This window comes from Gadus chalcogrammus, chromosome 18 (genome assembly GCF_026213295.1).
Source record: "Gadus chalcogrammus isolate NIFS_2021 chromosome 18, NIFS_Gcha_1.0, whole genome shotgun sequence".
Taxonomy (NCBI): Eukaryota; Metazoa; Chordata; class Actinopteri; order Gadiformes; family Gadidae; genus Gadus; species Gadus chalcogrammus.
Window position 1 is genome coordinate 17029831 of NC_079429.1, and position 20477 is coordinate 17050307.

The window sequence follows — 20477 nt, forward strand, 5'->3', positions numbered from 1 at the left end:
GTTACGTTTACCAAACTCTTTAGTCGATAAACTAAAGTCAGAACTGTTAATTCGTGCATTTCAGTAAACGTTTATGGGTAGCTTAGGCCTACTTCCACCTGTATACTACTGGAATACATCTCAAAGTCACAGTTATCTCTAGGTCTAAACAGCCTATATCTCTAAATCAAATTTCCATTTAGGAGAGATCCATCTCTGTTTACTGCCAATGACCCCTTCCCCCCCCCCCCCCCCCCCCCCCCCCCCCCCCCCCAACTGCAAATCAAACATCATGCAGGAAGGTGAAACCTAATCGTTTAAACGTGACCGGCCTAATGTTGCATTATAATACAAAGAACAAACGAGAAAATGCTTTTCCCTCAGACAATGCGTTGAGTGCTGTGCAAAGTGAGGTTGAATATATGTTTTTAGCAAAGCCACGTAATTTAAGACGTACAGAAATGTTAATTTTGTTTAAATCATGTAAAGGGATTTGAACAAAGTCAAAATGGAGTAAACAATTTAAACATGCAATGTAAATGGTTGGAAACCAATAAAGTGAAGTGTTAACCAAATAGCTAATTTGATCAAGTTTGAATACATTTGAGATAAAATACAGAATAATCTGTTCTGAAAGTGTGTGTGTGTGTGTGTGTGTGTGTGTGTTAGTGGTGGATTAAATGATTCGTTTCCGTGACCCAGTTCGCGTGATTCAGTTCGCCAAGAGGAGTCGTTTGCGAATCGTTCGTTTGTTGGTTCGTTCAGTCGAGTTTCCGGTAGCACTAACTCCACTGAGTCTGACCGCACCAGCTGAGAACTGTGCAATGGCGTGCATTCCATGATGCAAATTACTGCTACCGGAAAACAGGCTTTCCGGTGAATCGATTCACCGGGAACTCGACTGAACTGGGAGGAGTCGTTCGCGAATCAGCCTAGTTTCCGGTAACGGTGAATCGCATCATGGAATGCACGCCATTGCACGGTTCTCAGCTGAGTCAGTCAGACTCAGTGGAGTTAGTGCTACCGGAAACTCGTTCGTTCGTTCAGTAGAGTTTCCGGTGAATCGAATGGTGAACGAGACGAACGAGAGCCGGTTCGGTTCGTTCGTCCTAAAGACTCGTAGCCTAGCCATATAAACGGAGTCCCCACAGACACACGCCCGAAATATAACAATCATATTTCCAAACAATTAATAATTTTAGAAACATTGTGTTTCTAGGTTAAATATTGACGTGGTTAGGCTCCGCGACGTCCGCAATGGTTAGCTTTTGTGATAACTACCTTGGGGCTAGAGCTGGGACATAATCACGCTCTAGCCCCAACTGAAAATATACGAAGCGGGTATGAAATTAAACTGTTAAACTGTGATTCTGAAAAAAGTATAAATGATATCGAAATTATTTTATCTTAAAATAATTGAAGACACAAGTGTGATGATTTGTTAAAGGTCTGAACAAAGGTTAATGGTTAGAAATTCACCAAGTAAGGATGTATTTAAGTAGTTCAAGTGTCAGAGAATTTACACGTTGACAGTTGACTTCCATTGTAAAAAAATATGTTTTAAAAGTAGAATATCTTAAAAGTTTTAATGTATATATATATTTACATTTTTTATATATTATACTTTTAAAACATTATTTCTCACAATGTATATGTATATGTGTATATATATATAGGCCTATATATAAAGTGAAAAGGTGGGAAGGAGTAGCCTAGGTCCCAAAGTTTGTAGAGAATAATAAAGGAAGAAATAGAGAAAGAATAAAAGCTAAGAAGAACATAGGTGAGCGCTCACCTAATGAATGCTGGCCAAACAGAGGGTTTGTTTACCGAGCAGGAGTGCGGAGCAGGCGGCCGCTGAGCTCTGCAGCGACGCTCTCCGACACTCTGCAGGCTGCAGGCAGCATCCCGCAGACTGTCCACGTCTACAACATTCCTCCAGCCCCTCAGCCCGACCCACCGCTCCCCCTCCAGCCCGACTCACTGCTCCCCCTTCAGCCCGACCCACTGCTCCTCCGCACAGTCTGCAGCCGACTTTCTCGAGGTGCCTGCGTAGTTATCCGGCACTACCCCCCACACCATCAATGCAACTCTAAACTCCTTTAAATTGAGTAGGTTTTGTTTTAAATTTGGTTTTATATTTATATTGCAACATGTTCGCCGTGTGCGTTTTGATTTTGGTGCTCAATGCGCTGTTTTGCGTGGAGTGCAACCCAAGTCCCGTCGGAGATGTAGTCGTGGAGAGGTATTCAACGCCGGCGGCGTGTCCTAGAGAGGTGAAGAATGGAGATCATGTTCGGTATCACTACAACGTGACTCTGCTCGACGGGAAAACATTCGACTCAAGGTAAGTCAACCGGTGGTTCACCGGGTAGAGTGCGTACCGTTAAGGCCCAGTCCTTACCGCAGCGACCCGGGTTTCGATTCCTTCCCGTGGTCCTCTGCTGCGTATCTTCCCCTCTCTCTCTCTTATACCTTCCTGTCTTTCTTTACAATGAAGAGGATGAAACCTTAAATCTTAAAAAGGTAAGGCAACGTGCCATGCAGCATGGGCTTTTGTAATATGGTGTTTAATGAAGTAGGCAATATATTAGGCCCATTCCTAGAAAGTTTACCCTAATGTTACCATATAGGATGTAATGCAAACTCATGGTAAAGCGATGTGCGAGCGATGAAAGATGGGGCTGCGATTTGATTCTATGACCTTTATTTGCCTTTAATTGCGGTATTGGAGTAACTGTAGCCCGGGGGCATGGTTTGCATATGTGGCACTCAGGACGCCACTTTTTTTCCATTTGTATTTCGAAAAAAAAAAAATGGGAGGAGGTGGAACTTAGATGTTTACAGAAATGGCCGGGCTACACACGGTGCTTTTTATTTATATATTCCTTCCTGCCACTTCACAGCCATCAAAAAGGAGTACCCAAGGTTGGACTGATCGGGGAAGGCCGTCTGATCGCAGGCATCGAGAAGGGGATCGTGGGCATGTGCATCAACGAGCGCAGGAAAGTCACCGTCCCTTCACACCTGGCCTATGGCGCTGCCGGTGCAGGTAACCCGGTCGCTAACGTCACTTATTCATCAGCCAGCCTTCCTTCATCCCCACATAAATTGTTGTCATTCAATAAATAAAAATATATTAAAAAAAATAACCGTTGACGTTTAAAGGGAAAGTGTGTAGTATTTATTTATTATTAATTTATAATTATTTATTTATAACGGCACTTATTCATCATTCTTCCTTCATCCCCATAAATTATGTTCTTATTCAATAAATACAAATAGTTCAAACTTGGGTGAAGTTTAAAGGGGTAGTGTGAAGTATTTATTTATTTTATTTTCCTTTATTATACCCAGAGAGCCTTCTCAGATGAAATATGTATTTTACGGACGTTCTCTGACCTGATAAACCATGTAAAAAATTTGCAAAGACAACAATTAACAAATAAAAATGCTTTTCAGTAAAAACCGACACTGGAATTGTGTTTGATTTAGTGGCATCTAGTGGCGAGGTTGCAAATAGCAACTAACTGAACCCCCCTCCCCCCTTCCCCTCAATAATGGGGGGGGAATTCATATATATATCTATAACATTACATTTATTCTCATTTAAATTATTTAAACCTTTCTCACATTGGCGTCTTGGATTGACTATGAACGTTTTTCCTTGTAGGTGATGTGGTACCTCCAGATGCCACCCTGGTGTTCGACCTTCATCTGTTGGACCTGTGGAACAACGCTGACCTGGTGGTCACCAAAACCATCTCCACCCCCAAAGACTGCCGTCGCTCCATCATGCGCACCGACTTTGCTCGCTACCACTTCAACGGCACGCTGCTCGACGGCACACTCTTTGACTCCAGGTGAACTCACACGCTGGCATATATCACATACTATTTTGGTGACTTTAGCTGTTTTACATATTCTCAAAAACATAATCACTAATCAAACTGATTCAACTTTAACCTCACATTATGGGAGAAATGCCAATGTCAAGTAAAACATCTTCTCTGTGTGTCTCAGACTGTGTCGCCAGGTCTTTGGTCCCGCGTAGTGTGAAGTGTGTTTTACTTTGCGCTTGTATGAGCCCCACCTCAGCTACGCCCGCGAGCAGACCCACGACTCCCTGGTGGGCGAGGGCTGGCTGATCAAGGGCCTGGACGAGGGTCTGCTGGGCATGTGTGTGGGAGAGATCCGCACCGTGGTTATCCCTCCCTTCAAAGGCTACGGAGAGAAGGGACTGGGTAGGTTCATGAGGAGGGGCTGTGTTTGGTCGGATCCCCCAAATGTCTGTAGCGTATATTTACGGCATTTAGCAGACGCTTTTATCATAAGCAACTTACAATAAGTACATTTCTCAGAAAAATGAGAAACAATATATCGCTGTCGGTACAGTAAGGATGTTCATAGAACCGAATGCCATGCACCAACAATCGCTAGGTAAACCCGTTCCCTGTATGCAACAAAGATAGCTAGGATAAGATGCTACACAATGAAGCACTATTTTAAAGTGCCAGGACGTTAAACATGCAATAAGTGCACACATTTATTTCCAGGACGAACTCTGTACAGTAAGTGTACGTACATTAAGTGCCAGGACGCACAACAATAAGTGCCTAGGAGGGGTGGGTGGGTGGGGGGGGGGGGGAGGTCAGCGTATCCTGTGGGGCTTCTGGAGCACGTGTCCTCACCCATACCTGCTCCTTTATGAAATGGACCTGAATTCACTGCTTTGGAGCCAATCATTGCTGCAAAGTAAATGTTGTATTTTGTCGGAGGGTAGAGAGACAGTCAACATAGGGGAGAGAGGTGGGGGGTAGTTTATAACAGTCAGTGTTAAAGTAATTGTAACGGTATTTAGAGAATTACTTAAGCAACGAAAGAATCCATACTTATAAGCAGTGTTGTCATGTCAATAATAAAAAACAACGTGGACGTTGGTGTTACCAGGCCAGGAGGTGCCGTCCCAGGCCACCCTGATCTACAGCATCCTGCTGGTGGACATCCACAACGCCAAGGACAACATCACGGTGGAGAACCAGGTGGTTCCTGAGTCCTGCACGCGCAAGTCGGTGGTCGGAGACTACATGCGCTACCACTACAACGGAACCTTCCTGAACGGGGTCACCTTCGACACCAGGTACACTGTCAACATGGCTTTAAATGCATCACCATGAAGCCAGGTATACTGGGTCGTCATGGCTTTAAACATACCACTGTGAATATTAACATGTATAGGCTAGCGGTCTTTCTCTAGGTCACCTTAACCCTGAGTATCATTATCCCTAACCCCTCTGCTCCAAACCTCTTCATACTTCATGAAATGCATGGAAATAAATCACTTCTAAATAAAGAAGTGACTTAGAATGAACACCTCAGCCAAATGTTCTCTACATCCTGCCAGCAATCAATAAAGCAAAAGCCCTGACGAAATAAAAGAACATGTAGGGTATTCTGTAGATGTTGCCGGCTTGTAATAAGCCTGTCCAATCATTTGGCCCGACTTGAATGAATGGATGTCATCCCTGTCTATCCCACGGAGCAGCCCGGTGCCTGCTGTCACGTGTTAAGGGAGGGGCTTTGGCTTTGGAGGAGGCCCGAAAGGAGGGGGGGGAGTTTTTTAGTCGGATATTCAAAATGGATCTCTCTCAGCCTGGTTCCTAAAAATAACGTACTCTATCTTTAAGAAGTTGGTTTGTTTCCTTTTGGATTTAGTTACTTTTATAAATGGGGTATTATTATTATTCTGGTTCCTTAACCTCCATGGCAGTTACGTTCCTTGTTATTCTGTGAGAAATGTTGAAGTACAAAACCCAAGTCATTGATAGTAAAGCCCTAATAAATTAGGTTTATATAGCGCTTTTCAACAACTCAAAGACGCTTTACAATGAGTGGTTGTAAAACAGACAACAGGCAGACAGCACAAGCACCCATGGCTGGATGGGGGAAGGGGGGTTAAGAGAAGGGGGTAGAGAATAGATGGGTCTTGAGACGGGATTTGTAAACCGGAAGGTTCTCTGATGTCTCGGGGGAGGGTATCCAAAGGTGGTGAGGCCGCCTGAGGTGGATCTGAGGGACAGTCCAATGGGGTAGGGAGAGAGGAGGTCAGTGAGATACGGGGGAGCCAGTTAATTAGTTTATTCGTTGGGAAACAGGAAGTCAGTGGAGGTCCACTCCTTAGGGACAGGGGTGATGTCGTGGTGCCAGGGTTTGGTGTGAGTCGCATTCTGGACCAGTTGGGAGTTTATTGACGAGGTTGGCACTGATGCCGGCATAGAGGAGTGAGTTGTAGTCCAGACGGGAGGGTGTGAAGGCGTGGATCAGTGTCTCAGCTGCAGAGCGTGTGAAGGAGGGCCAGAAGGTGGTAGAGAGCAGTTTAACGACTTATTGGATATGAGGTTCGAGGGAGTGGGCTGGATCCAGGATCACAAAGAGGTTGCGTGGCTGGGAAGAAGGGTAAACAGGAGTGCTACCAGTGGTGAGAGGGGGGGTTGTTGATTCCTCTGATGGTGGACTCGGAGGCATTGAGGAGCAGTTCAGTTTTGTCACTGTTGCTTTTGAGGAAATTGAGCTGCATCCAGGTTTTTGTATTGCATGTGCAAATCTGATCCTTAAACCAAAACGGGGCAGTCAACAGACAGTTTTCCTTTGATTTAGCTCCTCATTTTTGTCCCTCTTGCTTATCACTGTTAAACTGTATGCAGCTACCAGAGGAACACCACCTACAACACCTACATCGGCATGGGCTACGTCATCACCGGCATGGACCAGGGGCTCCTCGACGTGTGTGTGGGCGAGACCAGGAGGGTCATCATCCCGCCACACCTCGCCTACGGCGAACAAGGAGCCGGTGAGTCCTGCACAGAAGACCATCCAAGCACTGTGTTTGACCTCTTTAGCCCTAAAGCATGGGTACCTCTATAATCTACTATTAGCAAAAGCATTTCTAAGCTTTAGGGCCTTTTGCTTAGCATTGTTAGCGCTAGTATTGTTATTTTTTAGCTGTAGCTATGTCGGCTTTGGTGTTTCTTGCCTTTAGCCTTACCATTCTTAGCTTGAGTTATCGTGGCCTTTTTTTTCCTTTAGCATTCTTGGCTTTAGCAGTCTACGCTTTAGGGTTTCAAGCCTTCGCCTTCTTAGTCAAGGCGTTCATCTGTATATTCGCATTAACTTCGTCATCTTCAACGATGACTGCCACATTATGACACTGATGCCACCATTGCCCTAATGTCCGGCTGTTGAAATAACGATGCGTGCTCTCGTGGTGGTCGGGGTTCTCTCCAGGCAAGGACATCCCCGGCTCTGCCGTGCTGGTCTTTGACGTGGACATCATCGACTTCCACAACCCCAAGGACAACATCACCGTGGAGATCATCTCCAAGCCAGAGATCTGCAACGAGACCAGCGACGCCAACGACCTCATCCACTACCACTACAACTGCTCACTCATGGACGGCACCCTGCTGTTCGCCTCGTAAGTCCCCGCACCGCACTCGGCACTCCCCACAACCCTGTCCCCACCGGTTTAAATACAGTTTAAATTCAGTGTTTAGCTGTGAAGCCCAAAGCCTACAGCCGTTTCGGGACAGGAAGCAAAGTCAAACTGTTTTAGACAAAGTATTGTGTAGTGTAGCAAAGGTTTACAGAGTCATTGCGATTTTAATTTTGCATCCTATTCATTCATTCATTTCTTTATTTATTGTTCCTTTATTGAACAAGGTGAAGTCCCATTGAGATATTGAAATCTCTTTTACAAGGGAGTCCTGGCAACTTAGTCGTACCTGTATTACAAAACACTCAGCATCTTCGCTTGAAGTATTCGTCAAAACAATTCTGAAGTATAGATAAAGGGCAGCAAGCCAAAGAGGGCGAATTGACTCTCAGCCCAAAGGTACCAACGGTTCAATCCCCAATGTCCACAACCTACCTTGGTTCGGCATCCATGAGCAAGACGCACCCAAGCCCTACCTGCTCCCTAATGACCGCTATGGGTATTCACTGGAGACACATCTCCTAAGTAACTGGGCTCTCCATGCCAATATGAGGGGATCTAAAGCTTATTTTCTTCCCTCGTCCAACAGAGGGAACTACGAGAACCACCAGGAGGCGCTGCTGGGAGCCGACAAGGTGATCGACGGCCTGGACCAGGGCCTGAGGGGCATGTGTGTCGGGGAGAAGAGGGTGGTCACCGTACCCCCCCACCTGGGACATGGAGAGAAAGGAGGTGAGGCCAACCAACCTTCCTGAACTGCAGTTCCTGACTAACGGGTGCAAATTGCAGTAACGCTTTCTGGTTACCAAAATAAACCATGTTTTGACTGTTAACTGTTATGAAATGTAACCAGAACATGTTCTGATCTGTTTCTGTCTCTCTCTGTCTCTGTCTCTGTCTCTCTCTCTCTGTCTCTCTCTCTCTCTCTCAGCCACCGGAGTGCCGGGCAGCGCGGTGTTGGTGTTTGAGCTGGAGCTGATAGACCTGGCGAAGGGTGTCCCCCCCGGCTACCTGTTTGTCTGGCTGGGAGAAAGCCCCCAGGAGCTGTTTGACTCCCTGGACATGAACAAGAACAAGGAGGTGCCTGAGGAGGAGGTGAGTGGCTCCCTCCCTGTCTGAGGATAGCGTTGGGTTTTCCTCGAGCGGGGAAGACAAGAGGGTTCTCGGCGTAGTGAAGGTTCAACTCAATGTTTTTGACTCAGCCATCTGGATCTGATCGTTGCTATAACCGCAGATAAACATTTGTCCATATGAAGTAATGACAGTTCACCTGTCTTGAGATGACGCACAAGTTACCATGGAACAGTTAGCGAATATGTAGATACAAGGACAAGCCATTTAGTGGAGATCGTTAACCAGAGGTAGTCAATTCATTCAGGACTTATTCCAGACATTCAGGGACAAATCACATCACTCACATGTTCCTGGGAATGCATGCGGTTATCGGGAAAAAAGGAAGCCCCCTTTTCACGTGGTCCTTGGTTTTCTATTTCAGTTCGGAGAGTTCATCAAGCTGCAGGTGGCAGAGGGCAAAGGTCGCATGAAGCCCGGCATGGACCCAGAGGAGATCATCGCCGACATGTTCAAGAACCAGGACAGGAACCACGACGGGCTGATCACCCCCGACGAGCTGAAGCTGAAGGTGGAGGAGGACCAGGAGCGAGAGGCCGCCCAACACACCGAGCTGTGATGCGTTGAAACAGACAACAAACATACCAACAAGTGTAACAAGAAGACCGGAAAGAACAAACAGAATAAAGGTCGGAAAGAACAATCAAACAGAAGATGTATCAGAAAGAACAATCAAACAGAAGATTTATCAGAAAGAACAAGCAAACAGAAGATATTTCAGAAAGAACAAGCATACAGAAGTAAGATCGCAAAGAACAAGCAAACAGAAGAAAGATCGGAAAGAACCAGCAAACAGAAGTAAGATCGCAAAGAACAAGCAAAAGGAAGAAAGATCGCAAAGAAAAAGCAAACAAAAGAAATATCAGAAAGAACAAACGGACGGACAATGAAATGTGCGCATCCTCTCTCAGGGACAAAGCCAAACACCTTTGAAACATTTTATGACTGACTTTAACTTCAAGGTTCTTTTTTTCCATTTAGCATCATTAAAGCAACACATTTGAAAGTTTTGTTTTTAATAACGAGAGAAAATATTGAAAGTAATTATTTTGGAAACTTTTTTTTATTTCTGTGTTGTGTGATTGGTTGTGTTTGAAACAGAGTTTTAAGTAAGTGCATTGACTTAAATTAATCTACCGAACAAGCCCCTATTGTTATCGTCCGTGACGTTTGTAATGTTAAAATGTTTTTAAGAAAAATGGCGTCGTCTCTTTTTTATTGTAATTTATGATCGATATTATCCACTGTCCGATAACTGCTCACATTACGCCAGTATCTTTGAAGATATCGAATTACGTTACGTTTTGTCCACAGGCTAACATTATGATTATTGAGAGGTAAGAGTGACTTAATGCTTCCCATAACATCCCAGCTCACACAAGATTGGATTTAAACTTTTTCTATATCATAGAAGCTTCTAATGGAAAATACAGATAAGCAATACTTTCATATTACGGATCCCAAATTATACTACAAGCAGAATTGTAAAATAATATATCCCTAGAAATTAGTCGTTTATTTGACGGTTGAAAGATGAAAATAGGCCTACATTACCATTTTAATTTTGTTGCAAGTTTTTGCTGTCAAAGTATTTTGAATCAACACACTACTCACACCCTAGTCAGCTGAATGTTAAAAAATAAAAATATCAAACTCTCAATAGTATTCAACACACAGTCACAAAAGTTCCTTTACCATTTTAATCCTTGCCCTGTGTAATGCCCTCCTGGCCTACTGTAATCCAGGAGAGGGCATTAACTTGCAAGTATACAATGTAAATTTAAACAATGAACATTTTTGAGTAGCTCCCATGTTGTATAACTGCATTGGGTGCAGTATACACTGTAAACAGGCTGCTGGCACTAACCTTCTCAGGTAGAGGTAGCATTGAGTAACACCTTGCATGGTCAAACATGCAATTATTTAAAATTCTCTTACACCCAAGATAAAAAGCACCCATCACTTTGGTTACTATCATACATTGAAATCATGCACATAAAATAAAACCCATTTACCACAAAGCAGACCTTTTTTCAACAAAAGTGATAAGAGACCTCGTGCAGACTACAAATATTTGGAAAAATATTTACAAAATAAAAGCTTATTCATATTTATGGAGGATGTTGCACAAAAATCAACACAAACCTTGTGTTAAAAATAAAAGTTCTGTTGTCACTAGATAGAATCTGAGACAGCTGTCGGTCACCTGAGATGCACATTACTAACCAGACGTACAGTACACATGTGAACACTCCCAATAGTCACCATGATCTGGTCTGAGGTACCCGGCGAGAGGCCACGCTGACTTGACGTGTGTTTACAGCATTAATATTGTCCATCCATCGGCAAGTGAAGTGAAACAGATCCATGTGTCATGTGACAAGTGTGTCTTGCACTGTAAACAGGTAGTTGTATTTCCTATATGTTGCATGGTCACTTGGCATCTTTCCCAGAGGTGATGAACTTCAGCACAGCGTTGGGTACCTCCATCGTCTCGTCCTTAACCAGAACAATGTCGAAAGCCTCCATGTACGACTCTGTCCTCTCCTCGACCTAAACAAAACCCAACAAACACATGGTTTGAACCTAATGCTGAGCCATTGTGGAGGAAGCAACCTAGGGAAGGGGCTCATCAACATGCTGCAAATGGTGGATGATATAGTTTGGTATTTTTTGAGAGAATTTGAAAAAATGGTTTAATCCAAAATTGTCAGTTTGTTTGAAAATAATCAAGGGCCAGCTCTACAGACATTGACACCAGACACCAGGTACAACACACACACACACACACGTTATGCACTTGAAAGCTCATTTGTTTGTGTTTGCATAGTCTACTTTAAACACCGACTAGTTTAAAGTAGCCAGTTTGAGTCAGGGTTAGCGTCCAAATCTTTGTTGAACTATAATTTATATAAAGGTTTCACATTGCATTTAGAAAGCTAGGGCCCAGTAAGAGGCCTTCCTGCTGCAGATCAGAAAGCCCACACAGGATGTCACAGCACAGGTAAAACTGTACCAGCACAAACAATACAAATACGCAAAAACCACACGCCAACATTGTAATAGTGTGGGTTCTTCTCCCTGAGCCAGACCTGGTCGTTGAGGAAGCCCACGGTGAGGAGGTTGTGGGGCCGGGCCACCCCGTCGGCCATGGCCACCCCGTCGGCCATGGCCAGGTCCCCCAGGGAGTCCCCCAGCAGCAGCACGTTGGGCCGCTCCCGGAGCTCCGGGAGGGGGGCGGCGAGCAGCAGAGCCCCCTCACGCTTGTTGAAGGTGTGGATCAGGGGACCTTTGAAGCCCCGCAGAACGCCCTGAGCCCCCGGGGACAGAGATGGTGCGTCTTAGGACATGCATCAACAAAAGGTGCACAACTAGTGTCGTATATTGGAGAGTTGACAGAGAGGGAGGGAATGGACATGGAGCACTTCAGAGTTCACCTAGACTCTACACCCCTCCGACGCACTCAGTGTATGTTGTACGCCCCGACACTTAAAAATAGTACTTATTAAATGAGTACGTCGTGTAGCATCTTATCCTAGCTATCTTTGTTGTATACAGGAATGGGTTATCCAGCGATTGTTTGTGCTTGGCACCTGGTTCTATGAACAATCATCCTTACTGTATCGACACCAATATATTGTTTCTCTTCTTCTGACAAATGTACTTGTTGCAAGTCGCTTTGGATGAAGCGTCTGCTAAATGCCCTAAATGTGTACTTTCTGACAAATGTACCTATTGTAAATTGCTTGTTTTGTTTAGAAGATTTTCTTAATGTTTAATTGACCAGTTCACACTTACCAACTCCCTAAAAAAAAAATACTTAGAATGTTTAGAATATTTTATCTAAAGCAACCCCAGAGCCCAGAGAACACAGTGGAGGGTGGGGTATTTTGCTTACGGATGCCTACATTTTAGGCTTTGTGAACATTTTGGGATTGAACCCAGTGCCTTCCTGCTAGTCCAACACCTTCGCCCACCACTACACAATACGAATCCTCCCCGGCTCTTGCACGTGAAAATACTGTACAACCCACGCACCGTGGGTCAATTTAACACATCAAACATATACAATAATGCGCATTACAAATAATTCACAAGGGGGGTTATGCCTCAAATAAAAACCACACATGCAGGCCAGAATGGGGCATGGCCCTAGTCTCACGTTGGCGTCAAAGTCCATGTAGTTGGAGATGACGTGGACGTTGGAGTGGAACACCTGGCTCTGACGGACCACCTCCTCCAAGATGTCCCCCACTCCCGCCGAGAAGATGAGCAGAGGGACCTGGAGCTCAGCCAGGCGGTCGAAGAACACCTCGTAGCCCTCCCTGGAGACACACACACACACACACACACACACACACACACACACACACACACACACACACACACACACACACACACACACACACACACACACACACACACACACACACACACACACACACACACCTGTCACTTTCTTAACTTTGATGTTGACATTTAATCTCCTTTTTAGGGGATGAATGAAGTTTATCATATAGGATAGATCCTTGTTTTGCTTCATAGATGATGAACTGAAGGGAATTGTATGTCCATGCGTGTGTATGTGTGTCAAGTACCTGAGAATAACACCAGACTCCTGGACCGCCTGGGCCAGCATGTCTCTCTGGATCTTCTGCTGGATCAACAGGTGATGGACCTTTGTCCACCTGGAGCAGGGAAGAGGAGGACATGGTTCACATTTCTGACAGGTACATCTATGTAGTGTGATCCACTTTGAGAGGGTTTACCCATGGATTTTGACCAGCAGCCAAAGGTGTGTTTTAGGTGCAAGCATGCACGATGTTGATGTGCACGGTACTGATTTGCGTGTGCACAGTACTGATGTACACGTGCACGGTATACAGCTGTTTTCAGCCTGCGATTTGTAGCCGTCCAATATGGGTTTCATAATACTGTTTATCTGTGATAAACAATCACATATGTAGCCTGCTGTCTATTATAAAGTCACTTGTTGTGTTTCTACCATATACTGCTATTAGGGGTGGAATGGTTCACAATTCAATATATAACTTTATTTTAAGGATTTTTTTGCGTATTCCTTTTTGACGTTTGGCAACATGACTAGCAAACCATGACTAGCAAACCCAACATTTCAAAGTTTTTACTTGAACTGTTCCTGTACCGACAGCGATATATTGTTGTTCCCTTTCTTCTGACAAATGTAATTATTGTAAGTCGCTTTGGATAAAAGCTTCTGATAAATGCCCTAAATGTAAATGCAAATGTTCGAACCCTAATTACTAACTTATTTATGCTTCCTAAATTTAGTCAAAAGCCATTCATGAGCCACCATGCCACCATCAGTATCATCATGCGTATGTTATTCTTCTTAAAGATCCCATGCCATTCTATTTTATGATGCTTTAATATAGGTATTAGTGGGCCACAAACACAGTATTCAAAGACGTCCCCGAAATTCAGCCGTGGTGCAGAGTTACAGTCACTCCGAAACAGTCGCACATTGAGCTTCCCCCAAACGCGCTGTTTCGGTGGGCGTGTCAAGGCAGGTCAAGGAGGGGGGTGGGGGTGTGGCCCTGAGCAGCTTGTAGCCACTACTATGCGCTCTGTATACGGTGGGCGTGTCAAGGCAGGTCAAGGAGGGGGGTGGGGGTGTGGCCCTGAGCAGCTTGTAGCCACTGACAGTACCATGCGCTCTGTTAACGGTGGATGTATCGCAATGGCTCGTAGAAACCCATATTATACATAGATATCTATATCATATAATATATAATATATATTATCACCTGGCCCTGAGCAGCTTGTAGCCACGGTACCATGCGCTCTGTTTACGGTGGATGTATCGCAATGGCTCTTAGAAACCCATATTATACATAGATATCTATATCATATAATATATAATATATATTATCACGGCCAAAAGCTGTGTGAGCCTCCAGACGATAGGTTATTATGAATCTCAAACGACCGCGTCTACTTCAGATTGATGTGGAAGTGGTAGAACCAGAGACGTCGGAGAACCCGACGAAGTCCTTTGTGATTCATTATATCGTCTGGACGCGCACACAGCTTTTGGCCGTGATAATATGTATTATTTGATATAGATATCTATGTATTATATTATATTATTTAGATATAGAGCAGAGCTCCAGGACTGTAACGCAAGTGTTGTACACTTCCTTGTTATTTGGATAACCGTTCTGCTGTTGGTGTGATGGCGCATAACACGTCGGACTCTCGTCTCTGTTATTTCTACAACGAGACTCGTAGTGGGGGTTATCTCAGCCATGGTTGAGAATGAATTGGGGGAAAGGAACTTTGGCTTTGACTCCCTGAAGTAGGCTACATGAACCACGACATGGAGGAGAAAGGGATTGTTGGCCGCGAATGTAGCCCGCTTGAGCCCTGCTTCCCGCCGCCTCGGCAGCGGTCAGCGCTAATCACCGCATCCTGATGCCGAGGCGGTGGTCCATCGGCAGCGAGGCTCCGGCGGGAGACGACCGCGGTCAACAATCCCTTTCTCCTCCATGTCGTGGTTCATGACTTCAGGGAGTCAAAGCCAAAGTTCCTTTCCCCCAATTCATTCTCAACCATGGCTGAGATAACCCCACTACGGGTCTAGTTGTAGAAATACCATAGACGAGAGTCCGACGTGTTATGCGCCATCACACCAACAGCAGAACGGTTATCCAAATAACAAGGAAGTGTACAACACTTGCGTTACAGTCCTGGAGCTCTATATCTAAATAATATCATATAATACATAGATATCTATATCAAATAATACATATTATCACGCCCAAAAGCTGTGTGCACGTCCAGACGATATAATGAATCACAAAGGACTTCCTCATTTCTTCTGCCTTTTTCCTTTCATTGCCTATTGCATTCAGCAGACAAACTGCATAGATTTAAAACTTACCACAGCTCACAAACTTATTCAGACCTATGTTATTTAACAAACAATAGGAAAAATGTGATTTTAATGGCATGGGCTCTTTAAGCAGAACACCATTTAAGTATTTTTCTACAGTATTTCTACAGTAAGGCAATAATCCCTATCTAACATGGTGCAGTAGGGGGCTATGATCAACTTGGTAATAACATGTAAAAGCCTGTCATTTCAAACACTTTCAAACGCATTGAGGATCAATGGATACTGGTTCTGATGGATCGGTTTCCTACCATTCCACCATCAGGGGTATTTTTTGCTCGGAGGTCAAACTGGGGTCGATCTCTATGGGGTAGTAGATCTTCAACAGCTTCCTCATCTGGACGCAGGGGGGTAAACACAACATTAGAAACGTGCTAGTAGAAGTATATGACACTGCTATTGCAGCAGCTTTAAAAAAACACTGTGGGCTCTCACAATGAAAATATATACTACGATATTTAATGAGAGAAATAAAGTCTTGCAGGACAAGGTTTAGACTGCTGTATGAGACAAACTTGCAGATAACAGATCATAATCCATGTTCAAGAGAAAACTGAATACTACTGAGAATACTGCATTTGTCATTTTAACTGGTGGTCTTTCAGTTATGTGTGAAGCAAGAAATTAATATGAAGAGCTTTTCGATGCTCCGCCTCTTTCCGTAGGTTTTAAAGCTGTAGATTATTCATTTTATTTTTGGTTGTTTTACTTTTTATTTGGTGGTCATGCAAGAACACCAAAGCCTGCCTGTCTCAGATAAAGTTTCTATCTTCTTCATTTTTGTCATAAGCATAGATTGGTATGATCTATAATCAACAAGTTTATTCAACTTTGAGGTCCAGATGTTTGTGGTTATCTATGTTTCTGTGGAAAAAAGGTATATCAGTGGTTGTCTGATTATATGTGTCACGTGACATGTCAACCCTTTGTTCTCATCAGAGAAGATAAGGTTGTCCTTAACACACACAGTATCACACTGCCTTAATATTTGCATGGTGATGTCATTTTCCATCACATTGGTTTCTGATAGTTACTTATTTAAATGATAGTACTGCATGCATAGGCCTCACAAATAGTGCTTACATTGCAGGCACAGTCTTCATCGATGAGTAGTCTGTGGTCCAGGATATCTGGGAGGTACACAGAGACATCACAGGGTTTCTACAGGTTTCAACAAGTTCAATGAAAGACTTTTAAGACCATTATGAATGCAATTTTGAACCTATTTCACTTCCATACTTGCAAAAAAACGTATATGAAGGATATGAATGAAAATCACTGTCCCAGAATTACTTGCAAAGTAAATAAATGTATTCACAATCTAAAAAACATGATTACACAGAACTTTGTGTACGCAAAAGTTGTAAGAGTATAATATGCGATACTTGTAGACGACATTAAATGTCTGTGGTTAGGGTTAGGGTTAATTTAACTGTTATAGTCGGCCTCTCTATGTCTGGACAGTCAGATAAAGCGTAAAAAGTTTACAGCACAAATGTTCCATCAATAGTAATGTGGCTTATTATAATTACACAAACTAGGTGTTTTAAGGTTGTCTTGGTGGTGTAACACCACCTGCAGGGGCCCTAAACATTATACTTTTGTATAAAAGAGCGTGGTTGAATCCTGCCTGTGATAAAAAATAAATAATAATAATAATTAATAATCAATTATCTCCCTGTGGTCTACTCACTGTGGGTGGTGGGCGCTCTCTTCCCGTGGTGGGCAAACCTGCTGAGGGTCATGTCAAAGTCTGAGATCACCTGAAGGGCACAGGGGTCATCACAGGTCAACACTGGTTCAAAATGACATCACAGCTTGTAACGTGCGATGGTGCAGGTCAAGGTTAGCATTAGCTCCGGTTAGCATAAAGTAGAAGGTAGTCAACAAGTAGGAGTAACCACCGGTACTTCTATTATATAACTGGGACCATATTACGCCAGGTCACCGGGGTAAATTTCACGGCTATTTCAAATTTCAAAACAAATACACACACTATTACATACATAGGTCCAAGATCCCTACCTACACCGAAATGTTACAAACTAAAAGAATATATATAAGAAGGGAGACTAAACTGAAGACGGCAGTTACTCGTAGCAAGGCGGAGGAGCACGCGCACTTCTTTAGACTCAACGTTATCTTGCATAACAAACAATTAGGGTGAGTACATCAACGTTCCAGTACAGTAATGGTTTCAATAAGATTCTGGTTGAACCCACAAACGACAGAGAAAATATCTTGTCTGTCAGCTTGTCCACCTTCAATACAATACCGTGCATACATTTACAGTCCGGCAACAATAAAGGGAATACTGGAATTTGTGGTTTAACGGTTTACTGAATGCACTCGCAGGCCTGTGTACCTGGAGGGTCCCTGGTCCGGCATGTTGCATGGCTCGCAAGGTGTTCTCCACCTTGTTCCTCTGCCTCATCAGCACGGAGACCTTGGACAACTCTGGCAACTGTAAAGACAGGGCAGGGTGGTGAGGTGGTTAGGGGGTTGAGCCTCCCAGCCCAAGGTTATTGGGTATAGCTACTGGCTCTCCCACAACAAGAGGGACCTGGCTTAAACCAGACTAAACCTTACTGTTGGGGTTAGGAATATGTATAGAACGGGGAAGAGTTCAAACATGTGGACTTCAATTATTAAAGTGCTTTTAAACGCCAATGTTTTTTTTCCACACACAAATAATTTACCAATTTTGCTAATTGTTGAAAAACTGATATAGTATAGTATAAAGCAGGCAAAGGGAAAAGAGGAAGATTATAGTTTAAACCAAACCAATACTACTCGCTGAACATCTATGTTAGCTAGTTATAAACATGATGCCCTCTACTTAAACATAGTGTCAGTAGAATAGATTGGAAAGTATAAAGACAGAATGGGAATAAAACCCACCTCAGTCCTGGTGGTCCACTGATACCAGATTGCCAGGGCGGTCCGCACTGGGATGTTTATCCATGGGACGGGATATGTCTGGGGAGAGGAGTCGACCAAAATACAAGAGAAAGAAGACAGATATTGATGAAAACCTGGTTTGATGCTTTGAGGAATCGTCGTTTTGGCTTATTCAGGGACACAAGGTAAGCAAGCTTGCACTCTGGAGTTGGTTCATGAAGTTTATATTGGAGGTGGGCGAAGCCACCCTACAGGTTTTCATTTACCAGATGAACCTTCGCTTTGTCTTGGCTTTGTGGCAAAGAGGCCATGTTTCTAGTGTTTAACTTATCTACAAACTCATAAAACCTTAGTGCTATATGGCGTTTACTATCTGGAGAAGAAAACATTCATAACTGTTGTTAGCTTGAAACATGCCATCAGAAAGAAGCATAGACTAAAATACCGGTAATTGACATCAATATCTTGGATGAGCTCAGAATTCATTAATCATTGGTTAGTTCACTTTTACACAACCTGGTACAACAGTACAACTGTACTGACACAGCGATAAATTGTTTAACTTCTTATGACAAATGTACTTATTGTAAGTCGCTTTGGGTAAAAGCGTCTGTTAAATGCCCTAAATGTAAATGTAAGTACAATAACAACTGGTAGGGAATCCCCGAGTGTCTTCAGCTCGTTTTAAATACATGGTAGTCTGGTGGCTAGCTAAATAACTTACCATTTTGAAAGTGTTCGGAGTCAGATACGTATTTGTAGACGTCCGGTGAAAACGACCAGGATAATGCCGAGCATATGGGGCGATTTCCAAAATGACATTTGTCCTACTTGTCGCATTACAATGCTATAGTGAAAGCTGTCTGTTGACAAACGCAAATCCATGCAGATGGACTAGCAGATCCCGTCATTACATCTCGCGAGATTTCATATATTTGCAAATCCATTGAGATGGGAGTTACAGGGTCTAACAGAGCACGTTGTAACATCTCACAGATATATATAACGGCTATATACATTATAACTAGTTTATAACGTTATATTGTAGAGAGTAGTTTATAACGTTATAAACTAGACGTATAAACTGGGTTTGACGCTCTGAGTTAAAGATGCCAGATTTTTGTGCTTCGTATGGATGCTCCAACGAAGGGAATCAATTGATATCATTGATGGTATCCAGATTCCATAAACCAAGCCAGCATCATGTTGCCAAAGTCCACACACTTCAGCTCCAGTGAGATAGTACAAGAAATACGTTTTGCAAGGTGGTTCTGCTCTAGGGTGATTAACCATTCGTGTCATGGTGTTGCCGTTGGGTGCCCAATAAAACAATGTTCACATGAGAGGAAGTTTAGGTTTCTCTTCTTGCTGCAATTCGCAGAGAAAATGTATGTATGTTCCAATGACTTATGAAAACACGTCGGATGTATGTCAGAAACCAACCCGCTGAAGATTGCTTAAAAATAAAGAAATCTTCAGCCCATTTTGACTGGGAAAAGTCCTCTATCTAGTCAGATGTTACATAGATGTTACACAGAAAATCGTAAACAACAACAATCGTCGGTGGGGAGAAGCCATTTTTCCATTGACTGGAAGCCTGCTTTATTTATTGTAGGTTACAAAAAATAAAGAAAATGGCAGCATTGTTGTTGTTATCGATTTTCTATCAGTTCTCACCACACAACGACGTCTCATCTTTGCTGCTTGAATGTCGGTATGTAATGGTATGGAGTTATTGAAACTTACTACGTGTAAAAAAGACTAGAAATTGAATGTTTATTTTTAAGCCTCAAAAGTTGCACTGGGTGCCTTTAACACACATAGCAACCAATCAACATGCATTTAAGAAGGATGTTTTTCCAATTATGACGTCACAATTTGTTCCTAAGCAATATCTTGTGTGCAGAGAAAATATATCAGGCGTTTGGACATTGCGTGTAGTAGAGAGAGAGAGCAGCTTTGTTGAAAAGAGAGATATTTGCTAATCAACTTTTCGACATTGTAGTGAGAACATGGACGGTGAGTTCCCAGCTCTGTGCA

At 43.4% G+C, this 20477-nt stretch overlaps 2 protein-coding genes across 2 annotated transcripts; one reads left to right on the top strand and one right to left on the bottom strand.

Moving 5' to 3' along the window:
• The first annotated feature begins 1942 nt into the window (after window positions 1-1942).
• fkbp10b (FKBP prolyl isomerase 10b) lies at window positions 1943-10430 on the top strand. Its single transcript, XM_056577062.1, has 10 exons — window positions 1943-2326; window positions 2886-3031; window positions 3653-3842; window positions 4078-4223; window positions 4930-5119; window positions 6684-6829; window positions 7264-7453; window positions 8061-8203; window positions 8403-8566; window positions 8967-10430. The coding sequence occupies exons 1-10, from the start codon at window positions 2133-2135 to the stop codon at window positions 9159-9161; spliced, it is 1704 nt and encodes a 567-aa protein (XP_056433037.1). The 5' UTR covers window positions 1943-2132; the 3' UTR covers window positions 9162-10430.
• LOC130371324 (cytosolic 5'-nucleotidase 3-like) lies at window positions 8945-19334 on the bottom strand. Its single transcript, XM_056577063.1, has 10 exons — window positions 19162-19334; window positions 18438-18515; window positions 17902-18000; window positions 17230-17299; window positions 16620-16666; window positions 15788-15873; window positions 13201-13290; window positions 12765-12927; window positions 11695-11913; window positions 8945-11155 (listed from the first exon to the last, which is right to left on the bottom strand). Exons 1-10 carry the CDS (start codon window positions 19162-19164, stop codon window positions 11036-11038), a joined length of 975 nt encoding a protein of 324 aa, XP_056433038.1. The 5' UTR covers window positions 19165-19334; the 3' UTR covers window positions 8945-11035.
• Window positions 19335-20477: the final 1143 nt, after the last annotated feature.

Excerpts from the sequence above, each read along its gene's own strand:
- fkbp10b (XM_056577062.1), top strand. The coding sequence starts at position 2,133 with ATGTTCGCCGTGTGCGTTTTGATTTTGGTGCTCAATGCGCTGTTTTGC. Across the intron at positions 2,327-2,885 it reads GGGAAAACATTCGACTCAAG|CCATCAAAAAGGAGTACCCA; the intron begins GTAAGTCAACCG and ends GCCACTTCACAG. Across the intron at positions 3,032-3,652 it reads CTATGGCGCTGCCGGTGCAG|GTGATGTGGTACCTCCAGAT; the intron begins GTAACCCGGTCG and ends TTTTCCTTGTAG.
- LOC130371324 (XM_056577063.1), bottom strand. Across the intron at positions 13,291-15,787 it reads ATACCCCTGATGGTGGAATG|GTGGACAAAGGTCCATCACC; the intron begins GTAGGAAACCGA and ends TCCCTGCTCCAG. Across the intron at positions 12,928-13,200 it reads GAGTCTGGTGTTATTCTCAG|GGAGGGCTACGAGGTGTTCT; the intron begins GTACTTGACACA and ends GTGTGTCTCCAG.